Here is a 25,605-nt window from a genome sequence, read left to right as displayed (position 1 = left end):
GTGCTCATTTTCCCCTCTCTCCCTCTGCCAGCCTTCTCTCCCTTCCTCACCCTTGGCTGTGGGTATCCTGATTAACTTACACTGCTTTCTGCATTCTCCAAGAACAGTTGTCTGATCGTATTTTACAGCGAGGTTAACCTTGTGCTCCTCAGTGCTTTTCTAGTTCCACAAAAAGTGCACATGATATTAACTGAATTCTTAGCTTATATATTCTCCGATAAACCCACAAGCCATGATGTCATATTTTAAAGGTGCATGTGCATGGACAGGAGGCACAGAAAATGTTCTCTCTCTGTCTCTGAGTGGGTAGAATGGCTTTCCCTCTCCCCCATAAGTTTGTGCGATGCTAACAAATAAAGGTGTCTATTAGCTGTTACATTGGTGCAGGTCAATGAGAGGCTCCCAGTTAACCGTCCTTTCACCCTCTCCTTCCTCCTCTCTCATAGACCACCTCGCCTCATCAGTAGAGGCTGACATACACAGCATCACTCTGAACGATCCAAACAAGTCGTATTAGATCTAGTGTATCTACAAACCCATGTCCAGACAAGTTGGAATGATATGCAAAACGTGAATTAAAGCAGGATGTGCATTAGTGCCCACTGCATAGGTGACTTGCACATTTGTGAAGGCACTGTTAATGCTGAATGATATACACATTTTGGAGCAACATGCTGCCATCCAGGCGTCTTTTTTTGTTTTAGGAAAGACCTTGTTTATTATTCAGCATTGATAACAAGTGTATTGTTCTGTAAATGTAGTAAACTAGTTCAGACCCACTGAACTTTTGGTGAATTGTGAAAGAAAAAATACTATAAATAATAGCATGTGTTCACCTCGGTTTCCAAACATTTACAGAGTGTTTTTACAAGAAGGAGTGATGCAACACAGTAATGTGTTCCAACATTTTTGGAACCTGTTGCTGCTATTAAATAGACAAATATTTTGCAAAAAAAAAAGAAAAAAGAAAAAATTCCTCAGTTTCAAGATTTGGAATTTTGTCTTTGCATTGTTTTTATATAATTTGAACAGCATTGAATTCTGCATTTATTTTCATTTTGGAGAGGTCTATTTTGGACATTGGGTTTATAAAAAACGCTTCTACTGATTGGGAAACTGAAAACTAATATTTACATAATTCACACTTAGGTTAAGATTAAAGGTATTTATTGTAAGGAACGGAGATAAAGGTTTTGTCCAAAAAAGGCAGACTCTGTCCAGAAGATGAATGAGCAGCTTCTTTCCTTTGTTTATCAAATATCTGAAATCCATCTACCATTAGTTTGGTGATAGGTTCCCAGCACAAAACAGTGGGGTCCGAGTGGGTCCGAGTGGAATTGAGCTCATGTACGATGTGCTGGCTCACTCACAGAGGAAATCATGCCTCAGAAGACTCTGTGGTTATTTGCTTCACCAGAAGAAAATGACTTGCGGCTATTGGAGCACTCGATCCTTCTGGGCTCGGTTCAACACATTTACAGTGGGTTTCTTGTGGAACAGCTGAGCAACTGATCTACATTTTTGGCTGAAAAATTCCACAGCATTTATTCACACATTTAAACAGGGAACTCTGCTGTAATCCACAAAACGTGAGCATAATTTAATGATTAAGGCTGGTTATCCAGAGTGGTGGATGTGAAATACTTTAGAGAAGGGTAGTAAGTGGAACCAGACTTCTGAGGCATTTAGTGTCTCTCTAAAGGCACCCTCACAGAAAGCTGAAAAAAAAAAAACATGAATTTAAATACATTGGTGGTGGAGAATTTCATGAAGGTTTTTAAAAAACAAAATCGCACCCATTGTTTGGTACGGAGAATAAAGCAGATATGTTTGCATTGTAGACATATGACTCCCAGTCATAATGAAGTTGTAAGGGATGACATTTCTGTATGATACACCGTTTCACATCAAAATAGTCTGAATGACTTCTGAATGAACTTCACAGTCCTTTAGAAGATAATGTGACACAGGTGTCATCATTGCACACAGTGGGTTAATGCTCTTTACTGAACTGGTGAATCACCAGCAGCCTTTACAAAGACTCAGAAACACCCCACCCAACGCATAACTGGAACACACCAAATGCAGTAAGAGGACTCTAGGGAGGACAAATGAGGACGGTGGATTACTTCACAACACACCACTGCTGTCCCTGTGCACAAAGTGACACCACAAATATGACCGTAACTAAACTACGTCGACACAAACAACAACAAGCACAACTACTAAATTAAGTCTGTCCCCAGGAGGAGAGACATTCTGCATGGTGCCACCCATTTACTCTCATGTGTGGGCCATGGAGCACAACAATACAAACCTACAGACTCATCACATACAGACGGTTGTAGTTTTTTTTTCGAATACCTGAATCATCCATAAAACCTCTTCCTTTCAGAAGAGGTTTCTGTTGCTTGGTGAATACAGGTTAGCCACCACTGGCTTTATTTTATGTTATGTTATTTTTTGTAATTGTATCAGAAGTGCAGGCCACTAATTATGTGTCTATTGTTGTACATTTATAATTTTAGTGAAATACATCGGCCAAAGCAGTGCATTATTTCACTGTTGCCAAACCGAGCTTGGCACTGCAGGGTGCTGTGCATGAACATGTGAATTAGGTTGGAATGGAGCAGCGTTTTCCATTATTGCTCCTGGAGTAATTTACTCTTGAACTGCACATTTTAGTGCTTTCATGCTTCCAAAACACCTGTCTCAAGTCAATAGCGTTTTAACAACCTCTTTAACTCGTTCAGGATGAGTGTGGGAAGCATATGTGAAATTAAATCCTGGGCCAAAACAGTTGAGCCCTGCACCAAAGGTGTAATGACCACTTCAACCACTTGATGTCACAGTTGTACTTTGAGTCAGTGTGATGTAGTGGATGTAATGAATATGTAGAGTAGTATTACTCTGTACTAATCACCGTATGGACAACAATTTGTTGACACATGCTCATCCATCACACTGGAATAAAGGGTATTAATATGTAGATTGTTCATTGTTCTGCAATAACAGCTTTATATTAGCTATTGGAACATTGCTTTAAGGACTGTATTGCATCCAGCCATGAGAACTTTAGTGAGGTCAGGGACTGTTCTGAATTATAAACAGCACTACGTGTCATCACAGAAGTTATGTATGCTGTTCTGCTGTTCCACAGGCCAGTGCTGAAGGGTTGTATACCCTTCAAACACACACTTGATGTTAGACTCATGGTATTTTATAAAGTATACAAAATGTGTGTACACAGTAGAATGTCTGTGTACATAATGAGTCCCAAAAGGAGTAGATGAATATGCTAACAATATGTCTACAAACCTTTATTCATGTAGCTGCAGTGATGTCAATGTTATGTCGGTAGCAGTGTGTTAGTGTGTGTTGTGCTGGCATGACTGGATTAGACACAGCATTGCTGCTGGAGTTTGTAAACACTGTATCCCCTCACTGTCCACTCTTTTAGACACACCTACCTCGTTGTTCCACCTTGTAGATACAAAGTCAGAGACAGTAGCTCATCTGTTGTTGCAGTTTGTGTTAGTCCTGCTCTAGTCCTTCATCAGTGGACACAGGACACTGTTGGCTGGATATTTTTTATTTATTTATTTATTTTTGGTTTGTGGACAAATCTCGGTCCAGCAGTGACACTGGGGTGTTTAAAACTCCTGTATCTGCACTGCTGTATCAGAGCCACTCAACACACAAGAGTTGCAGTGCTGAGAATGATCCACCGCCCAAATCAATGCTCCTGACCACTGAAGAACAGGGTGAAAATTTAAATACAATGTATACAGAGCAACAGATGGAATACAGACGGTAGTTATAAAACAAAAAGTGCTCCTCTAAGGTCAGTGGAGCTGATTAAATGAACAATGCGTGTAGAAACCGAGGCCATTTCTGTGTCACAGACCACATATTGAAAGTTGTACATCGAAGTGATCCGCGCTACGCTGTTTATCACAGGGCCACGGCCAAAATTTCACTCTGGCCAATCAAAAGCGCGCATTGGCCCATTCTCCGCGGCGCAGCCAATCAAAGCTCCGCTTCCAGTAACACATTCCACAGCCCCTTTCCCGCGTGACTCCGCCCCTTGAGCGCGGAGCTGAGAGAAAGTAAAGAAAACATCCAGGGAGCGGTAAAAGACGCAGAACCTTAACGGACATGTAATGCGCTCAGGAAAACTGGACTTTTCAGCTTAGGACACGCGTGGTGGAGTCCTGTGGGGAACCATGAGCAAGGTAAGAGCGGGCTCTTCGAGGGAGGACTGAACTGAGAGCAGCGGCTTGAGAAACTTCGAGGCTCCGCTTCCCGTGCGCTCTCCACTCACTGGAGTTCAAAAACGGTCCAGAGGTAGAAAGGCGGACTGTCTGTTTGAGGGGTTTGAAATGATTTGTGTCTGGTTTGAGTTATCGCTGTATTCATAGGAGTAGCTCTTTGAATTCTTAAAAACAAAACTAGCTTCTTATTATCTCGCTGTACCGCTGTTGTAAAGCTGAAGAAGAACTGATTGAGTTGGGTGTGAATTAACCCTTGCTCTTCATCCTGAGTGAACACACCTGGGTGGTAGACACTAAGCAGGGACTCTCAGGTAACCAGATCATTTAAGCTCAAACACGAGGGCTCATTAAATTATGCCCCTCGGCTATTTTTTCTATATTGGACAAGCTTGACTTTGAGTGTTGTTGTCCTGTGTTCTCTGGCGGTAAACGGCAGAAAAGCAGGTCTGAAATGGCGTAACAAGACCTCCTCCAGCAGATTCGACGCTCTTTATGGGCTCAGCTTACACAGCCACAACTAAAATACCTCAAACCTCGAAAACCTTTATTAGTTTGTAATTAAATCTGAAAGGAACCAGTTTGAAACCCCACTGGAAAGATACAGGCTGTTTACAGTGAGCAGACTTGGAGAGCAGCAGTGGGGTACATTCACAGTTTTGTTGTTTGTATAATTTTTCCAGGTTTTGCTTCTCTGATATGAGACGAGAAAAGGAAAAAAAAATCATATGACTTCAACCCCCCTCCCCTTTTCTAATTTTCCCATTCCTCCTGTGTCTCTAATAGTTTCTGCGTCACAGGTTATTAAACGCCTCAATGGAGACACCCTTAATTCCTCCCAGACAGTGGGAACAGAAAGGGTAAATGCATGACCCCACACAGGCTCTGGGCTACCTGAGGACCATATGGGGTTGGGGGGGGGGAGAGTCTAGTGAGACACAGAGCCAAAAAGTTTGGGACAAAGTTCTGAATTCAAGGTTGCGATCATTTATTGACTTTTGCTCTTTCCAGCATGTGGCCAGACACGTTCTGTGCAGTTGGTGATCCAGAAAAACGGTGGACAGAAGGTTAATCAGAAAACAGTTCACAGTTTATATAATGAGGCAACTGAGAACTTTAAAATAGCGGTAGACAGAAAGGGGTGGAAATAGACGGACTTGTGTTGTGTGGACTAAATCCATACAAAGTAAAGTATTGCTGCTGGAGGAATAAGTATTTTCCAAAAAGAAATCCTGAGTAACGTAGAACTGAGGGTGAAGTATTACATGCCATGCAGCAGTTATCAGCACAGAAAGTTTGTTATACCATGTTTTTTCATTGCATTATAATAAAATCTTCAACATGAGAGCTGTGACCAATCACACGGGAGCATACCAAATAAACAATATATACAGAGAAGCTAAATGTGAATGGCTACAATGTAAATACATTTCTTCACTCTGTAATATTCTGGTTAAAAGAATACTGTTATTTTCTCTTCACTGGACTACAGTCACCATATGGATTTGTAAAACAGCATACCTGATTGAAGTCAATTACTGATTGATTAGTTATATAAGGTATGGTGTGTTGTCTGTAAATCTTGAACTTAATTAAAGAGGCGTTTGGAAATGGTTAAGCTTATATACTCACATATACAATCACAATGCACACTTGTTTACTTCTCATTAGTCTTTATTCTGATGTTATTGTTTGTTTAAATACATGGCTCTTTATTGAACTGGAAAATAGTTTTACATCTCAGTTTTTCTGATTTCATGCCAAAGATATTTGCACAGTTCTGTATGTGAGGGTACAGTAGTGACACAGAAAGATGTGGAAATGAAGTTAATCTATAGGTAATTGAGAGCATGCTTAAGGCTATACGGTGTTTCCTTGAATAGTTTGTTTTGGCATGAATGGCTTCACCTTGATTTTCCAGGAAGAGATCTTTGATAAAAGAACCAATTTGACACAGTAGCTGGGTTGTATGAGCTTCTCCTAGCCTCAAGTAGCGACTGATCTGTAAGAGCCGAACATCTGTTACACCTGCATCAGATACTGCATGAAACCCCACCGGTCGCCCCACACTGATATGAATCCCAGATTTAGTTAACAGCCTTTGTAGGCCTCTCTGCCTAAATGACACAGACAGATGAAAGCAAACTGAAAATGTCTGTGGACAGGCTAGCTCTGGAGATGTAGATTAGAGAAAGAGTGAATGGTGGAAGCACTTAAGGAATAAGGAAAAGACCTGTGAACTGTGAGAGTTCTACTCATGGTGATAAGATGGATAGTGGTTTGTCATGTGCTGACTCCTCTGCCTGCTATTTCATGGCTCTTTTAATTAAAAGTAGTTGTACACTTAATGAGAAAAAGGGGATTGATGGAAACTGACCCTCCTGGAATTTGTCAGTTAGCCAGCATTAGATCTCACGGGAAGCTCCTGAAATGCTTCAGCTGATTCCTGAAACATTTTATAGTGGCCAGGGCACACTGGCAGGTTACAGAATACACATAGAATATGCAAACACCAGGCTGCTACAGTTATCGACCATAATGATGAATTTATATTAGAACAGTAATCTAAATTACTGTTTTAATGTTGTAAATATATGGATAGAGAAGGAGGTCTTTAATAACAATTAGGGCATAGTGTGCACAACCAAACCCATTTTATTTGTTGCTAAATATGTAAAAAGGAATATATTTTTGAATATAAAGGCAGCGTATATATCTACCTACATAAACAGTCCACTTTGCTTTTACTTTTGCATTAGGTTGTGCCTTTTCTCCTCCACGTTACTGGCATATGTGGACGGCCAATATGAACGTAAGTGAAAACAAAGTCTGTTCAGCGCAACATATTTGTGTCTCCTCGTCAGCATGCTTAGAACCGACTAATGACAAAGTAAACAGCAGATAAGATTCACCACTTGCTTGCAAATGACTGTGCTGGGGCTGATTTTCTGTGCTGTATGTGATGGTCTGGAGACTGAGTGAACACCAAAATATAAACTCTGTGTCCAAGTGTGTCTAAACACACCTTTTAGTGAGTTAATTCATGGCATCCACATGTCCAGTGTGTGCACTACTTGCGTAATCTATAAATGTAAAACAGCACTGACCAATAGAACCTGAATCTCTGGAGCCGCCACATATGAGATTAGAGACAACATGTTCAATTCAACATCTCAAATGCTGGCTTAATGCAATGAAATCCTCACAGCAGCCGCCTGATGTGTTAGGTAAAGCTTTCCTGGAAGAGCAGTGGCTGTTAGAGGGGCAAACTCCCTATTAGTGCCAGATGAGAGTATGTTCACTTTTTTTTGTTTAAGCGCTAAATTTCTTAACTGAGATTTGCTCCTTTCCATGAATCTTTGCAGTCATCTCTCTCTCTCTCTCTGTCTTTCTACCCCTCGCTTTCTCTAAGACTGTGTGTGTCTTGGATATCTCCCACTAAGTATGTTCTGAACCGTTTTAGCTCATATCCAGCTGTGCCCGCCCTACACACCAACACTAAACTCAAAGAACCTCTTTGGCTAGAGAAAACATCTGTTTACCCAAGAGATATACACACACTGAAAACGTTATATGTTTGTAAAATGTGGAAGCACTGTCATAGCAGCAGTTGTGATAGCTGCAGTGGTTACATGGTGTTGCCGTATAAACTGTGAGGTGAAAATTACTATCATATGAAGAAACCACAGTAATTTCAGTAATTGCTTTGTTAAACAATTCCAATAAAATGTGAATGACAGGGGCAGGTCTGTCTCCTCCCTCAACTTCCAAGGCTGAACTCTCTTTGAGCAAGGCATCTTACCCCAGCTGCTCCCCAGTCTCTAGGGATGGCTGTCCATCACTCTTCGTGTACTCGTTACGTATTTTACAATTTAACATGTAAAACAACACAAAGCATATTATGAGTTACCTCATCAAACGATTGGATATGATCAATATTTTCAGCTTATCAGTAAAAGCCTTGTATTCTTTCTTAAGCAGGGTCACTTGAAATGATCAGTTTGACATAAAATAAGTGACATTTAATACCAATACCTGTGAGTATATCATTGGTGCTTGTGTGACAAATTTAATTTTTATTTATTTTTAATAATAGCACCTCATGGAAATGGAAAATCTCACTCACTCATGTTTAGGAAATTCATCTCTCTGTCTTTGACTGCTAATATTGCAAATCTGGTTATGGATGTGAGAGACTTAGATTTGTGAACATAACTTTATTTTTTTAATACATAAGTTCTATTCTGTGCATGTGAGCAGGTATACAGCAGGAACTGTATGTAGTCAGTGGTCTTGTCAGATACACGTTTCCTCCTGCATGTATTCTGTAGTCTCAAGGTCTCCGGTCTTTCTCGGGATCTCAGGAAAACTAAAGTGATATATTTGGTAAGCTGATAACATTGTGTCGTTCAACTTCTTCCTTGATAACGAATAGTTGCTAATAGACTGTTGCATGATTTGTGAGTGTGAGTCTGAGAGGTCAACTAGCTCAGTCCAGAGCTTGTACCGTTCCACTGCAGGAGGATGTGGAATACAGTTTACAAATAAGAGACTGTACTATTTAATGCAACAAATAATAAGATATGATGATCATTTTTATTATCTTCTGTAAATAAACATGACCAAATAGAAAATTAACTTGCAATTCATACAATTTATCAGCTGAGCAGGTTAAAGGGGGTGTCAATGATTGTGGGCAGAAGTTAAGCATTTTTTTTCTTTTTTTTTTTACGTTGTTTTTACGTTTTTTTTTTTTTTTTTTTTTTTTTTTTTATGCATGGTTTGAATTCCATGCAAGTTTAGTTTTGGAGTACTTTTAGGTCTTTGATTACTTTCATGCAGTTAGTGCTCTCTCATATTTAAAGTTGATTCCATCTACAGCAAAAATATGTCAATATTACGCACCTCTGGAGCGGGAATAGAGCATTATCTTGATCTCCGTTCATGCTTTTCAATGTTTGGCAGTCTCTTCGTTGTCTAAAATCCTCCAAAATGCCCTTTTCTGCCATGAGCAGAGAGAAAGCCTAGCATATCAGACTGAGACACTTTGTTTTTTTTACCCATTTACAGAAACTGGGGTTCCGTAAACACATTAGATCGGTTTGAGTGCCCAAACAGACTGGAAAGCTAACAAATGGTGAAATATCATCAGGAAAGTGAACGTCGCCTTTAATGCTGAGTTTTGTACAAAATATGGATATTTTGTATATTTTAAGCAATTGCTGTTGCATCTTTAAGCTCATATACAGAAGATCTGATATAGTGCAGCTTTCAGGGTTCTTTCACACAGTTGTGAATGTTCAACATGTAATTAAGCCATTACTTAGTTGTCATAACTTTATATAGTGCACACATCTCTGCAAGTTATTGAAGATAAGTTCTGTAGCTCCTGAGTGAGAGATCCTTTTCTTTTTGCTGAGGAATAGGATTGCTTTCAGGTTTTTTTTTCTTTTTTTCCAAGTACAGACAAACTGATTGCCATTTGCATGGTGATTTTCCATGGAACAAACGGTAAGTCTTAATCCTTGCCTGGGAAGCTAGCTTGTACAGTTCGAATGTGGTGTTTGTTACTCTCTAACAAGGGTTCTGGAGGGATTTTGAAGAACCAGTGCCATGGAAATCTGCATGATGTGTTGAGGAGAGGCAAGGGCAGGAAGCTTGTTATAGTGCTGTGCTGACCTCATCTCTGGAACAGGCAGTCTCTGTTCCCCTACTGCCTGTCCCACCCTCCACTCATACGCACACATACATACAAGCCAATTCCAACCATCGCATCCACACACACACACACACACACACACACACACACACACACACACACACACACATACATACAGGCAGTTCCTTCTTCTGCCTGTCCCACCCTGTTGGGACACAGATTCATTGAAGCAGGAATGGGGGTCCACACATATGCTTAGATATCCCCTTCTGAGCCTTGGTCGTAATGAAAGGGGGAACATATATGAGAAGACCACAAGTATGCGAGAGCTCCAGATCTACAAATTTTAGTAGATCTCTCCTAGTCTCCCACAGGACGTTGGTTCCCAGTCTTTGACACTCTAAGACAAGCTTTACATCCTGAACCACTCAAGTTGTTTGAATTGCTTTGAATTATAATATTTTAGGGTCCCTGCAACTCTTGGAACAAGTCACAACTATGCACGAAGAGTCTTAAATATAACTGTGGCAATTTTTTCTCAATATGATACAATAGAAGAGGCCCTAAATATATGGCACAAGAACTATTTTAAAAATGTTGTGAGAATGTGGCATGCTTTTTGTGTTTTTTTTTTTATTTTATTTATTACATATACACCTAAATGCAGGATCAACTTGTACATTATCTGATTTATCAAGGAAAAAACTACACATACACTCTGGAGTCCAGGTTGGGGACCGTTACTGATTTTATTGTACTTGTTCCCCCGTGCATTCCAGTGGTTTCAAATCTCATCTTTAAAGGCTTAGCTGCTGTCATTTGCTAATCTTCTAATTGACCTGCACAAGGCAAGGATGTTCATCACGTGGTTTTTAAGCCTTTAGATACTTCACATTGTTTTGGTCAATTTACCAGTGCAGTTCTCTTATGGGATCTTTAGGTTCCCATCCTTCGACTTGACAGTTATGAGCAAGGGCTCTAGATGTGTTAAACCTCCCATGACTCTGCAGTGGATCAAGGCTCAATGCAAATGGAAAGGAATGAGGGTTGGAGAGAGTGAAAACAAAAGTTGAAATATTTCTAGCATACACGGGCATGATAATTCACATGGATTTCCATTCTATTTCGGTACATTGTGTGTTGTGTGTGTGCATGTGTCTCTCTGTCCATGAAGTCTATTTCTGTGTGTGTGTCAAGATTGTCCACCCATGCCTTCAATCCCTCCTCTGTTCTTTCATTTGGGCTTGAAGTGGAGCGAGAAGGGGAGGGTCTTCACTCTCAAAGGCCATCTTTTGACTGGCGCGCCCCTGGCTCTGGGTGGCTAAAATTAAGTGAACAGGCCCTTCTTGTCTGTGCTCGATACCCAGGGAGCAGGCTACCCTGCTGTCAACACACAGTTGGCTGGGCAGTAGGGGAGGCTGTAGTGGGGTCATCCAGTCACACCTCACAGGGTTAGTACAGGAGACCAGAGTGTGTAGGGTGGAAGTGGGTGGAGCAGCTATATTGTACAGGTAGCTAACATAGCAAGCAGTTTGCGTGTAAATTGTTTTTCCTCTGGGGCGTTGATCCTTGTGTGCTTTCAGGTCGAGAGGTAAGAGGCTTTTTTCATGTTTAAACAAACAATGAGACCTTGTGAGACTAAGTTAACAGAAGAGATTGAATGCTGTAACTTGTAGAAAAGATTGTAATCTTCCTGCAAATGTTTTTTTCAATTGCTGTTTTATATAAAATAGCTTCTGTAAACAATGTTAAAATCTTTGATTAATCTGTACTTCAATATTCAGATACATTAAGTGATATTTTAGCAGTTCATTGGTGGTGTCAGACTTTGGATGGAAAATGAGTGATTGTAAAACTGGGGAAAGAATCTTTTGCTTGTAATTCAACATGAATAGGTTTTTTTTAATTGAAAATAAGGAAATAAAGGGATTTTAAAAAGGCTAATCTATTATAACTGAAGGAGGATCTGTAACATCAATATAGTCTGGCAGAGTTTGTCTTATCCTCCCTTTAAACTTTTTCTGGCCAAATCCTTTATCGCTCCTATAGCCTTATCTGTATACATATTCTTAACATCAGTCTCTTGGCTGATAAGACATGGCTTGATGAATTGGAAAGAGGGTTGGAGCCTTTCTTATGGGACATATGGGGAGTTTGTTTAAATATGCATTTCATGTTGATTTCTTGTTAAAGTCCTCACGTCTTTAAGACTTCAAGACTTTATTCAAATTTATTTGAGAGTTATCACTAGCTACATTTTCATGATGGTGGCAGGCCTAGTCTTTGCATTACTTTGTAGCATTTCTGCTACCTGTTCTTTCTGCAGGTTTCCAGACGTCACGTTGAACAGCCAACTACGGTAATGTGGAGTTGAGGCAGGGTTTTGGGACTGACCATAAATACTCCCTTAAATTAGGAGTGAATGCATGGTAGTTGATATGTTATTAATTTCCATTACATGTCATGCTTTGCTTTAAAAAGATGTGCTTGGTGTGCAGTAAGGACAAGCAGCAAATCATTCAAATGGAAATTAAATCTGGATCCATGCCTGGAAGCTTGTTTTGGTCATGCACTTGAAATCAGCGTTTACAAGGGGATTTTTAAAGTGGTAGTCACTTAGTGTGAATGACTCCACTCATTACCATCTTAACCTTTACAGGATGCTCTAAAAACTGTTATAGCTTAAATGTGGTTGTTGTTGTTGTGCGTTCCCACTGGGACTTGAGAGCTTAATTTCAGAAACAGGTGATGATATGGTTGTTTGTATAATTGTGTGTATTGTAGTTTGTTAGTTTTATTATTGACCAAACAGAAAGCATTTGGCTGAGCATCTTTAATTAGCAAATATACAATAAAAATTAATTAGTTGAGTGGCATGATCACACAATGCGTAGTGTCACTGTCACATAGCTCCAGGGTCCTGGGGTTGGTGGTTCAGTTCTGTCTGTGAAGAGTCTATTGTGTTGTCTATGTGCCTGTGTGGGTTTCCTCTGGGTGTTCCAGGTTCCTACCACAGTTCAAGGTTCAGGTGTGGACCTTCTGTGACACTGAACAGAATGAAGTGATTACAGAAAATTAATAAATGAAATAAATTCATAGTCTGAGGTTAATTATACATTAAAAATAATTGGGACAGAAGCCAGTTTTTGAGATATAAACCATTCGCCATTCAGCTATAAACAGGAGTCCTGGATCTCCATTTGTGCCAGAACATTTCTCAGTGCAACGTTTTAGGTCTTTCACAATCTACTTTAACATAATGTTGTGAAAGATCCTGAAAATTTGGAGAGGTCTCAGGCTGTGTAGGGCAAGACCGCACACCACTGTTGAATGTGCACGTCCTTTAAGTTCTCAGATGGCATTGCGTGTGATTAATATAGCCCCATGAGCTCAGGAGGACTGAGTAATTTCAATTGAAAAACTGCAACAAATAAATAGTGTAAAGGAAAAGTGATATAAAGTGGAAAATATGAATATGTCCCTATTTTTATTAAATCTGGTGCAGGCATCAAATTTTTAAATGTATTTATGTTTGAAAAATACACTCAGTAAAAGCATATTTGTACAAATACTTTTAATTGTTTGTTAAATTAAGTTTCAAGCCATTTAAACAATTATATGAATTAAACAATTATATGAATATATATAATATTATAATAATATATAATATTATATTATAATATAATATAATATAAAATTCATGTTTTTGTTATTATTATTATTCTTTTTTTTAAATGCCCATCTTTTCTAGAATAGTCATGGTTCATGTGTAATGTGTAGATATACACATGGGCCAGTCATTTCATAAATAAGGATAGTATTACAATGGTCCCTGTGTGTGTTTGTGTCGGAGTGAGAGATTTGGTGCCAGTCAGAGTATGTACATTATGGAGCTGTATGGCATCGAGTGGGCATGCACTGCATCTCTCGCCAGCTGTCCAAACAGTGCCCAGTGCTGGAAGGAGAGAAGAGTGGAAACGAGCTCCCTTTGCCTCTGCTGCCAAGCGGAAAAACACACAGCACAGCACAAAGCTGCATTATCCCCCTCAATAGACAGGACACATATGCTACACAACACACTCTGGTCTTAAAGAAACATGGCAGTATGTTCCTGTGATTGAACACAGGTTTGTCCGTGTTGATTTTATTACTGTCAAACCTGAGAATAGTGTATCTGTCAGAAGATTGCTGGATTGGTGGGCTGTTATTGTAAGTTTACAAATCTGTCCTCTGTAGTAGTGTAGGGTTTGAGTTATAGACTACTTTACTCAGACCACATCTAGTGAAGTGCTTCAATAAATTTAGCAGATTTTAAAGCTTTATTTAGAACTAGATGCAAAATATCTATTTTCTTTTGAGTTAAAAACTTAATCCAGTTTATTTACAAATTAGTGTGTCACACATTAAATGTTACAGAACCAGACTGGGAACAATGATGTACCACATTCCTATTTATACTACAGGCCTATATAAATATACCTATTCATAGTTTAGTAAATAAAACTGCGGTAAATATATCTCTCAAATACTCTGGATTTTTTTTTTTTTTTGGAGGTGTCTGAAAACTTTATACGAAATGATCAGCATTTACACAGTTCAGAGCTTGAGGGATCACTGGAGTGGACCAGTTGTTGCATGTGAACTCCTCGTTCTCCAGTAGCTTGTCTTAAGACGAGGTGTGTCACAGTGAGATTAACTGCATTACGCAAATGTTTTGTCCTCGTCTTTGAGTTTGAAAGATGAGACTCTGCACAGAAGAGAAGCAAAGAGCTAACGAGTCCTGTTCGAGATCACAGAAGTACAGTCAAAAGTGAGAGATGGTATTGGATGCAGATAAAGAAAACATGATTCATGGGCCTGAAGAGAAAATCTATCTGAAAGAGATTCTTTTCGCTTTCTTGGATTTGTAGTTTGGTCTCATGGGTATTTTGCTTTTTAGGCAACGAAGGGAGAGCCCCATGTCTTTAAGGAAAAGACCTTCAAGAAGAAGCGTCAGTGTGGGGTGTGTAAGCAGAGCATAGAGAGTCTGGGCTCCTTCTGCCGGGGTAAGTCTTGTCTATTTTTAAAAAACATTAGGAGAACTAGATATCCTATATATAAAGGGACATATTTTTTATATATAATCCTGGCTAATATTAAGCAGTTAGGAAATGACAGGTTCAGAAGACATGGCTTTGGAAAGCAAATATTTTTAAGGAACGTAACTTTTTAAATGCCTTTTTATGCAAGTGATATAGCCCTGCTTACTTTGCTTTATTTTGTTGTTCTCTGTATCATCTGCAGTCTGCAAAACTGCCACTCATAAGAAATGTGAAAGCAAGGTAAGGACCAGCTGTATTTACATTTTGTTAAAAGCTGCTCTCTTGCTCCATCACCCATCAGCCTTCTACCCACCTGCAACAGCAGGCATATTAAACTAACACTAACAGTCTCTCCATCTCTTGTTCTCTCTCTCGTTGAAGGCTTAAATGACTCTGTGTCTCTTTCTTTCACTTTCTCTCAATCTGTCTCTGTCCATGAAGGCATCATCTCTCTCTCTCTCTCTCTCTCTCTCTCTCTGTGAAGGCCTCTATGTCTCGGGGCTTAGCTGCTGCCAGCAGCCACTCCTAAACCCTGTGCCGCACTTGTGAAAGGCTCATTGATAAAGGTGCTGAATGCCAGCTCTGGCCACAGGCTGTTTTGGCACACTTTTGTCATATTGGACTGAAGAAGCCAGCAGGCTCCAATATTAAGCCAGGATGACATGCATCATGCACTGGTTAAAGAATCAGTTAGTCATTTGTGAATTAATTAGCCATGAATTTGCGTACATCTTTCCTTCAGAAATAATCCAGAGGAAAATGATTTATTTCACTAAAAGGCAAGGGAAAGTTGTTTGTGGAAACAATCATTGTTTCTGCTGACAGTTTGTGGGCAATGTGTCAAGACAAAGATCTGGATTTGGTAAAGACCTCTTTAGTAATCTCCAGAGCAGGTCTAATCCTTCTTCCATTGGATGACAAGTCTGTGTTAGCGTGTTACTGCAGCTTACACTGTAGAGGCTGCCTAATGGCTTAATCTGGGGATGGATGATTGTCTGGCTGATCTTTTGTCATGAATCACCTTGTAATCTGCCCTTCTTTGACCATCTGGGAGAACACAAGCAGCTAGAGTTAAGACTGACTAATCTCTCTTTCCCTGGTGGTGCTCAAACATCCAGTGTTCACCTGAATGCTTCATTCGCTCCCTATATGGCCTACTGCGGCTCTACCAATCTGGCAGTAAGGTCAGTTAGACAATGTAGATTTCTAAATCAATAATGATAAACATTAGTGTGACAAATCCACTGTTTATTCCAAGAAGACGAATCTCAGAAAAGTTATTCATTTCAAAGATGAACCAGTTCATGTGCATTGTATGGTTCAGACTTTCATACCAGTTGCAGGAATTAAGGCAGCATGAATGACAGAGATGGATGTTCCCAGGCAATTTACTCATTGCGTTCACGAAGAAAACATGTAAAAAAATTCATTACCCTAACCATACTGCTTTCAGTGAAACTGCATGATCATTAAACAGTGCATCTATTATTATTATAATCACAGGCCATGAGCATTACAAGTAGCATTGTTGTTTACTATATCAAACTGACTGTTAAACTCCTGCCGCTGGTTGTGCTGCACAGCTGGAGCCTGGCCACCTCACCCTCCGTTAGTCTGCAGTGATAGGGATCGTCTCATTGGCAGAAGGGAGTGGCCCCCCCCCCAGAGAAATAGCAGGTTCTGAGACCTTTTCAGAGCCTTCTTTCTGTCTCCTGTGGAACAGAGGCTACCTCTCCAGTTCTCAACACCTCAGCAAAGAGACGGAACAATGAGATGCTTTGGAGTAACATTTCTACCCACCTAGATTAGAGCCGACAAAGCAGCTTGGCGTGTCTTGGTGCCAGTGTGGCAGATCAAAGTCTCAGGGGCCTTTTAGGTTACATCCTGGATCAAAGTTAAAGAAAGCAAAGGTATTCTATTCTGATTTAACTAAAGATAATCCATTAGCACAGTATTATCTCTCTGATGTCATTATATTGCCATATGTTTGAACTGAAAGAAGACTTTGTATAACATCCTCAATTATAGTAGCTTCTGCCAACTCAGTGAAGTTGAACAGCCCTCGGCAGGCCGTAGCTGCAAGCCCCTATCCTCTTTTCACTAATACTGAACATCCACTTGGACGAGAGTCAGCTGTTTCCTGTTGCTCTGGAGAGCTTCTGTGCACTCTCCAGCTCCCTGACACATGATTCAGTTTGAATGCTCTCCCTTTCTCCTCCATTTAACAGTATCTTATGGAATGTGTAATGTACGTGGAGCTTTACATTTAAAGGAATAGTTCCCTCTGAACATAAACTGTAGTCCATTAGTTATAACTAAGATTTTTAAAGTACAAAATTAGCTTCTTCACAATTGTGAGGCAGTTGAAACCAACTCTGATTAGCACTGTGTGGACGTAACAGTGGGCCAAGATTCTACATCAGGTCACATCCAGTTGTAAATAAACAAATAAAATAGTGATTTTTTTCCACATTAAAACATCTATTCATTAGCACTAATCAGATATTGAGTATCAGTATCATATCGGCTAAATATAAATATAAATATCAGATATTGGAGGGTGTACAATGAATGAATTCAGTTCAGTTCTTTAACAAATCAAACCTGAAATAAGACACTCACAATGTGATATCATGTAGTTAGCTATGTTTACCTTCCTTTGGGAAGACACCCCATGTGATTAGTGAGCTCACCTACCTTTAATACCTTTAATATGCCATCCTAGCGCACAAATCACTTCTAGATCTAGTTTTACATTTGATTGCTGGTTAAAGTAAGTGGCTGTTGTTAGATTTTTACTTCTGCCTTACTGAAGCCGAGTCATCCTGTTCCAGTTTAAGATTGCTAAGGTTTGATAGTTACAATACCTTTGGTACTGAAAAGTCATTAAGATGCTGAGACTGCTGATGAAGCAGGAAATTTGTATTAGGGTGGGGGTTGAAATTATTGATATATACAAATATATTTTTTCTTTTTACTAGCTCTAACGGTCCTCTAAAAAGTCCTCTAACGGTCAAATATTTTCATGCTGCGTGCTTAGTCCTTAGGCTGTGTTTCTAGTGAATACCCTCACTTTCAAGTTGTAATTAATTGATCCTCTAAGGACTTTTTTTAAAACTTCATTGCTTACGAAGACACACACTTACTTACAATGCCTTATGTAATTAGTTGGCATCGATTATAGTCCTTAAAGGTACAGATATCTGAGGTCTGTGAAGTAGTATTAACACCAGAGTGAACTGTTACATCCTCTTCTTCCCGTTAATAGGGAGCAACAGCCTATAATCTTCAAATAAAGCTTTAGACTTGATGTTGGAATATTTCTATGAGGGTTTGGCAGTGGGCTACTACTGATGGCAGATGTTTAGTTCTGGATCAGAAACATCATTCCAAAGGTACTGAATAGTTCTCCATCATTCCAGAAAACAGTTGCACCGCTCCATGGTCAAATGCTGTGAAGCTTTATGACTTCTAGCCTACACTTGACATTAGGCATGTTGAAACCAGGCTCCCGAGTGTCCTGTTTCATGTCATGCTTTTCTTTGGAGATTACACAAGCTGTGGGAGCAAAATTTTTATGGGTGTCTACAAATAGTTTTGAGCTGAAAAACTCACTCTGTTTGTTTTGGTGTTTTTTGGGGTTTTTTTGTTGAGGAAGCAACACTGGGGTGGTTTCCCAGATGGGGATTAAGCCTAGTCCAGGACTACACATTGAAAGGAGGATATAATCCAGGACTAGGCTTAATCCCTGTCTGGGAAACCACTCCATGGTGTTCGGTGTGTATAGTTTTGATGAAAAATAATGACAGTATAATAAAAAATAAATAGGGTGGTGGTGTTTTTTGTTTGTCTGTTGTGTTTTGTTTTAAATCACATTATTATACCAGTATTTGGAATAACTTTCTAATGAACTTAAAAAATGAATTTGATCCAAAATCTGCTGCCCACTCCAGTTGGCTTCAAACTGTGATTGTCTGAAATGATTCTGCTTTGAGTCAGGTATGAGCCAGGTCTATTTATATCAGTATGGAATAGTCCCCTAACTTGTCCTCGTTAGATGAATGGACTGGTTGTAAGGTGCATCTGCAAACAATTCAGCAAGCAATAAGCATTTCTAAGCATTAACAGAGTTGCCTGAATATGTGTGTGTGTGTGTGTGTGTGTGTCTGGGTGAGTCTGGGTTGTGGTACGCTCTTGTCTCCAATCTTAAACCACAGGAAAGGACTTGAGGCCTATGACAAGCAGCTGGCTCATCTCTACCATTAGGAGTTTCTTTTGTAATACGTACATATTGGGAACTCAGGTTGTATTTCAACGTTTTCACCCCATCCTGACAGTACTGGGATATTGTTGGTGTGGCAAAGGGGAAATTTTAATCCATGGGGAGAAAGGGAGAAAGAGAAAGGATGAAAGGGGGGAAGGGCTAAAGAAGGATTAAGGCTTGGGGAATGTCATTGGTGTAGATCAGTGCGTGTGAGGGAGGAAAGAACATTTCCTCCATGGACCAAAAAAGATCCCCATTTCCTGCTGTGCTTTGCAGGAGGGCGGCTGTGGTGGCAGCTCTGGATGACCTGTCCCAGCGTAGGAAGGGCCAGGCCAGACAAGAGGGACGCTACTTCCAGTAACCCCATCAGTGTAGCACTGATGTTTACAGTCTCATCATCGCCATGTGTTTCCCCAGCTTGTGTATATGCATGTGTGTAAGCCTTCCCAGAACCATGCTGGTAAAACTAACAGAGTAAGCGTTGACTGAAGCTGCAGCTGACGTGTTGGCAGATTGCCAAAAGGCTGTTAATACCCGCAAAGGTTATTCAATCTGATGATTCACGCTAAGCATAGACCACCACTGTCGTGCACTTCAGCATATATACAAAGTGTCAGGTTTAAATGTGAGAATAAATAGTCGCAAAACATATGTATTTTCAGTCCTGAGCATGAGCACTTGGGTATATCCATTAGCTGGCCACTTTATAATGTGGACCTACATCCTGTTTATCATTTAAGAGACCATGTTTCAGTACAGCTGCTTGTACTACAGGATCAATTTGATTTTTACAATTACAGATTGTGGTCTGTTTGTTTATCTGTATAATGTTTTAGCCTTTTTTACCCATCCTTCAGTGGAGGGAACCCCAAAAACCCACTGAGCAGGTATTATTTAAGTAATAGGTCAGTCTGAGCACTGCAGTGAAAATGATATGATACTGTTGTATTATGCAACACTCATGCTGTTTTTATACACACTATTAGACACAACTACCTTGTTGATCTGCCTTATTTGAGATTTGAGGTAAAGTCCTTCTGTGTGATCCACTGCTGAGTGGTGGTCCTGTGAATTCAGAACGTTGGTAAAAAAAATGGATATCAAACACCAGCAGAAGCACAAGCAGAAAGGATCTGAGCCATATTTTCCCACCAAATGAGTGCAGCAAAAATGCCCATGATTGGCTGTGGCATCACTGAGAATGAGACTTGGCTTCCCAATTATAGGTCATTTCCTCCTCAATCAGTTTCACCACTCACTGGCCCCTAATGATGGCTAGATTTTTAACATTAGACTACGGCGTAAACAAAAAACCCTAATGGGTATAGGGAACAGTTCTGCCAGTACAGTTACTCGTTTAAAGACAATCTTTAAAACAATGTATTATCCTTAATAAGATAACAAATGATTTATGCTTCAACTTCACAATCTATATTTGTTTGTGGTTTTTAGAAGACAAGATGTATTGGATTATGTCTCCCTGTTTACAAAGTCTGTATATCTCTTCGGGGCAGCAGGAGCTGGGGTATGGGAAATATGACAAAATCTCACTAGCTGACATGGGATTTTTCCACTGTTGATAACTCTTGATTGCACTCTTGCGTCTTCTGTTTTTTTTCAGGAGGAGGAGTTTATTTACTTGTGTTTATTTTTGTGTTGACTGCTGCTCTTTTGAATGGCTGCTTCTCCCTGGTGGGTTTGTGTTTCCTGTTTATGCTGGCACAATGACAATAAGAGTAATATAATAATTAAAAGCTAAAGAGTGATGGGTGGGCTGGTTGAGAAAGGCAGAGAGAAAGGGTTAATTAAAGTGTTTATTGGAAGGAAGAGAAAATATAGCTGTGCTAGAATTTGTCCACAGGAGTTCACCAAAGGACTGGATGGTCACTTCGGAATCACTTCGTTTGAGAGAGTTGTACGTTTCTGTGTGAGTGATACTGGTGTGTGTTGAGTATTTTAAACACAGTTCCTATTACAGCCGTTTGCTTAATGTTTGTGGAGTGAGGCGCTGTCCAGGGTGTGTTCCTACCTTCTGTCCAACAATTCTGGTTGTGCCGGGACCACTGCAAACCTGATCAGTATGAAGCTGTTGCAGAAGATGAAAGAATGAATGAATGAAAGAAGAAGTAATCAGTCATGGTGTGTCATAACTGTAAGAGCTATAATGAATAGATAAAAAGGGGTAATACATGCTTGTCTGTGAGTTTTGTGGCTGAACAAAATGTAACAAACAGGATTGATTAAACATCCGTTGCATCCGATGTGCTGGAGACAACCCCTGATTAGCAAATGTGTGCTTTTATGAGAGATTCTGTTTCGGGATGGAATAATTCTGAGAATGCAGTAGTCAATCACCTGGCATTTTGTGTTAAATTAGGAGGAACCAATTGCTGTATAATTTGTGTAGAGATACGTAAATTATTCGTGTGTGATTGGTTGATTGCAAACAGCTCAATGTTGTGTTTTTTTTTTATTTTTTGGGGTCTGACGTGTCCACAATTTTCACTTTTTTCTCTGTGTGCGTGTCCACAAATGTGCCTCTTCTTCTATCAGCACATCCACAGGCATTTAAAACATCAGCTGGAGCAGCCTAAACTTATTTACCACCCCTCAGGGACACTTACAACATCACATTTGCAAGGTCATAACCCCACACTTAACCTCAATGGGACTGGTCCAGGTCTCAGAGTCACAGACCTCTGACCACGCTTTCATCATAAGACCATTACAGGCCATGGCAGATGAGAGATTTATACTGATCAAATTTCTAGTTAGTTATGGGCAAACAAAATCTTCTGGAGTGGATGCATTTGAACTTGGGATATTCACACTAGCGTTGTCTGTACTTTATAGAAATATTAACATTAACTGCAAATAATTAAGAAAAATTAGCATTTTTATTGTGTAAAAACTTATTATAATAAATTGTTTTTGTTTTTATTGTAATTGAAGGTCCTTAGGGTTATGAAATGACAACAGTGCTTTTTTTTGTTTGTTTTTTTTAAAGCTGTGTCTTGGATTCTGCTGATCTTGTGATAGTAATGAAGTGATACATGGCTTGAGAATATACAAAATTCTTCGTACTCAGTATTAAACTTTTAATGACCCCAAACTTTTAATGGCTACAAATTAAATATGCTGTTGGCAGCACTGTGGTTTGGGAGATGATTAAGAAATGGTGAAATAATGGTGGAAAATCCCTTTGAGCAGAATGCGTCGGCCTTTCCCCAGAGTGCTACATTCCACCCTGACTAATCTCACTAATGACACTGTTTACACCAGAGGCCATGTCTGCCCTCCTTCTCCTCCCACACTTCCTCCACTCTTCCAATGCTTCCTTCACTCCTTCATCCTTGCCTCGCCGCCTCTCCTCTCCCTTGCACCTTCTTTACTGAAGCCTGTTTCTCCTATCGTCTGTTTGGAGGACAATCTCTACATCTCTTGCTCTGCCCTCTCCTCTATCTATTTCTCTCCCTTTGCTCCTATCTTGTCTGGCTCTCTTCATTCTCTTGTCAAATTCTACACTGCTTGATCTTGCCAGGAGTTACCTCTCGTTTACAAGTACCGTCAAAGCCCCTCCCACTACAAAACAGGAAGTAGAACCTGTGTCCAAAAACAAGTTCTATGCATTATCCCAGTTTCCAACAGAAACAGAATTTTATCACCCCAGCTTTGTGGTTGTGTCTGAGGATCATCTGGCCTGTCATTCCTATATTGTGATGTTGCATTTATTTATTATTATTTTTTTTTGCCTTTGCATTTTATACAATTGATTTTACAACATAAAAATGTACTAATGCCAATTGAAAGATGAGTGGCTGACATAATTCAGTTTTTATGTAGCAATTTTTGAAAGCTGCTGTAACTAAGCTTATTTGTCAAACTGTAATAATGCAACAGTTTCAGTTTCAAGTCTCTGCTGTATTTAAAGATGTGTGTTGCCTGCTCATATCAAATTAACTTAAATTAGCTGCATTTTCCAAAAGTAATTTAAAGGTGGTAACACAAATGTTAAAACATAAAAAAACACAATAAAAATACCTACGTCTATGTGCTTACAGAGCACTGCACTATAGATTTATTTGCAGCAGTATGACATGCTGTACTCTGAAACACTTGAGAGTGAATGGACACAGCACGACAGGAAGCAAGCGCAGTTCTCCTGGAAGAAGACACGTGGGGCAGTTAAGAGCAGAGTTTCACTGGCCGTATCAAAGTGTGCCTGTGTTTACTTTAGATCACTTAGGAGCTGTCAGATGGAGGTTGAGCAGGGCAGGCCTAAAGACACACAAAAATGTCTGTCATATTGACAATGGTTTGGTCAAATGACAGTTTTCTTCTTTCCAAAACTGTAGCTGATAAGTCAAATCATGTTTGATGCTTGAGTTTGAATTAGATTTTGACAGACATTAAATTAATCATAATACCGCACAGTGTTATACATCTGAGAATGCGTCGTGTGCCATGTGAGTTGGTATAAGTTGTGACAATGCTAGCAGTTATGGATACAGGTCACATTTCTATTACAGCTCTGCTACAGCAAGCCAACTCTGCAATAAAGAAAATACAGAGGTTGTATTTCATTTGAACCTCATGGCTGCTTAAACACATCTCTTCCTGCTATTAAACCAATGTATCTTACTAGATATTAATGTCATAAAGACATTGGAAAACCACTGGGACATTGACTAGTCTCAGTCGCCCAATGTAACTCAAAGAGAGGCAGGGAGAGGGAAGCGGGGGATGCATAGGGGAAGAGAGAGCAAACTTTTGCAGGAAACGAGTGCGTAAGTGTTGGCCCTGGACATGGAATCTGCCATGTTTGTTCTGGCGTAATGCTCCCCTGCTGCAGGCCCCCAAACCTAGAGAGAGAAAAAGTGAGAGAGAAAGAAATGAGGGGTAACGGGAAGGCAGAAACGCATTACTTTGCGGGAGAGAAGTTTGAGTTTGTCGTGGAAAAAATGGAGAGGATAAAGAGAAATGTAGTGAGGAAGTGTAGAGAGGGAACAAAAACAGAGAGGGAAAACAGGAGAGGAAGATAAGGAAAGATTGAGGCAAAGGAATAAGGGGTAATTGGAAATTGAAGAGAAAGAAGAAAATAAAAATCATGAAATTGAGATTGAATCAATGGTGCGTATGAGACTGAATGTCTGACTTTAAATTGGTGATACACTGATGGACTGAGGTTTTATTTTACTGTTTTAACAGTTTAAAATCAGCTGCTGAATTCGTTACGCAATATTACACTCTCACACTGGGCAGTCATGACATCAGCATGTGGAACTCTGGATAACATGTTTTCAATCACTAATTAAAAGAAATTTGATACTTCTTTTATTAATGCACATTCTGTGGAACAGTTACTTAGTTTGTGCAAAAATGCAGACTTTAAACACAGAAATACAGAAGTGCAGAGTGGTGTTGAAAGGTACACAGTTGTGCCCAAATGAATTCTGCACCTGCTTTTGCTTTCACACAGAAACACTGACCACTAGTTTCTGTTGTGAAAAGTGTTTTATAAATAAAATGTGATTGATTTACCATGAATTCTTTGATATGCTGTGCACTGACATTGTAACCCCCCCACCACCCTTGTTACAGTAACAGTGGGTTTTTGATTAGATCAGAGTTTCTTAGGTGAGGAGCTGCACCCTCTTGGTGGTCTTTACGTCACCCACAGAAAACAATAGGACTTCTATAAAAATACACCAGTATGTGTGCACGGCTGATTCTACACTGCCTCACTGGGTTTTGTGTATCACTGCATTAGCTGCAAGATAAAAATGGCTGAGCATGTTTCCTTCGATTTTCTGTGGTGCCATTAAATGTATTTTTATATATAAATAAATAAATATCTGTAGTGCAGCCCCAGTAAGTGAAATCTTTTCTGCGACTTGCCTGTGTATAGATCTACACACAACAGTCACTGCTTCTATAGACCTACAGTACGAGATTGCATCAATTCCTCCTAATATATATATACATACACACAAGCTTATGGGTGGGGTCAAGTACCAATGAGGACATTTTAGTTTTGAATCACAAACAGCACACCAGGTCATCCTCGTGTGTGTGTGTGTACAGCAGTTTCATGAGAAAAATTGAGCAAAGTTTTACCCCAGGTCTCTCTCTCTCATACACACACACCCTGTGTCTCTGCTCTCTCTAACTCACTTGTTTTCCTTGTACCTGAATTTTTCCTTCACTCCCTTTTGACATTTTTATCCTCCTCTCTGACTGTCCTCCTCGCTCATATTTCTTTCATTCTCTTTCTGGACTCTATTTCTTCCTCTCACTCTTGCTCTCACATACTTTCACTCTTACTTTCAC

General features: G+C 39.7%; 1 protein-coding gene across 5 annotated transcripts in view; it reads left to right on the top strand.

The window, feature by feature from the left end:
- tns2a (tensin 2a) overlaps positions 1-25,605 on the top strand; it is a 58,622-nt gene that overhangs the window by 7,657 nt on the left and 25,360 nt on the right. For 4 of the 5 annotated variants that reach the window (XM_066671231.1, XM_066671233.1, XM_066671232.1 and 1 more), the window contains exons 2-3: positions 14,870-14,975; positions 15,214-15,251. In XM_066671231.1, the coding sequence (XP_066527328.1) occupies positions 14,870-14,975; positions 15,214-15,251 (144 nt within the window). Of the gene's footprint in view, positions 1-4,094; positions 4,236-14,869; positions 14,976-15,213; positions 15,252-25,605 lie in introns of those variants that run through there. The other variant, XM_066671234.1, reaches the window with a different exon arrangement.

The sequence above is a fragment of the Hoplias malabaricus genome, chromosome 5 (genome assembly GCF_029633855.1).
Source record: "Hoplias malabaricus isolate fHopMal1 chromosome 5, fHopMal1.hap1, whole genome shotgun sequence".
Taxonomy (NCBI): domain Eukaryota; kingdom Metazoa; phylum Chordata; class Actinopteri; order Characiformes; family Erythrinidae; genus Hoplias; species Hoplias malabaricus.
Note: the sequence above shows the minus strand (reverse complement) of the source record. Positions and strands in the feature narration are given on the sequence as shown.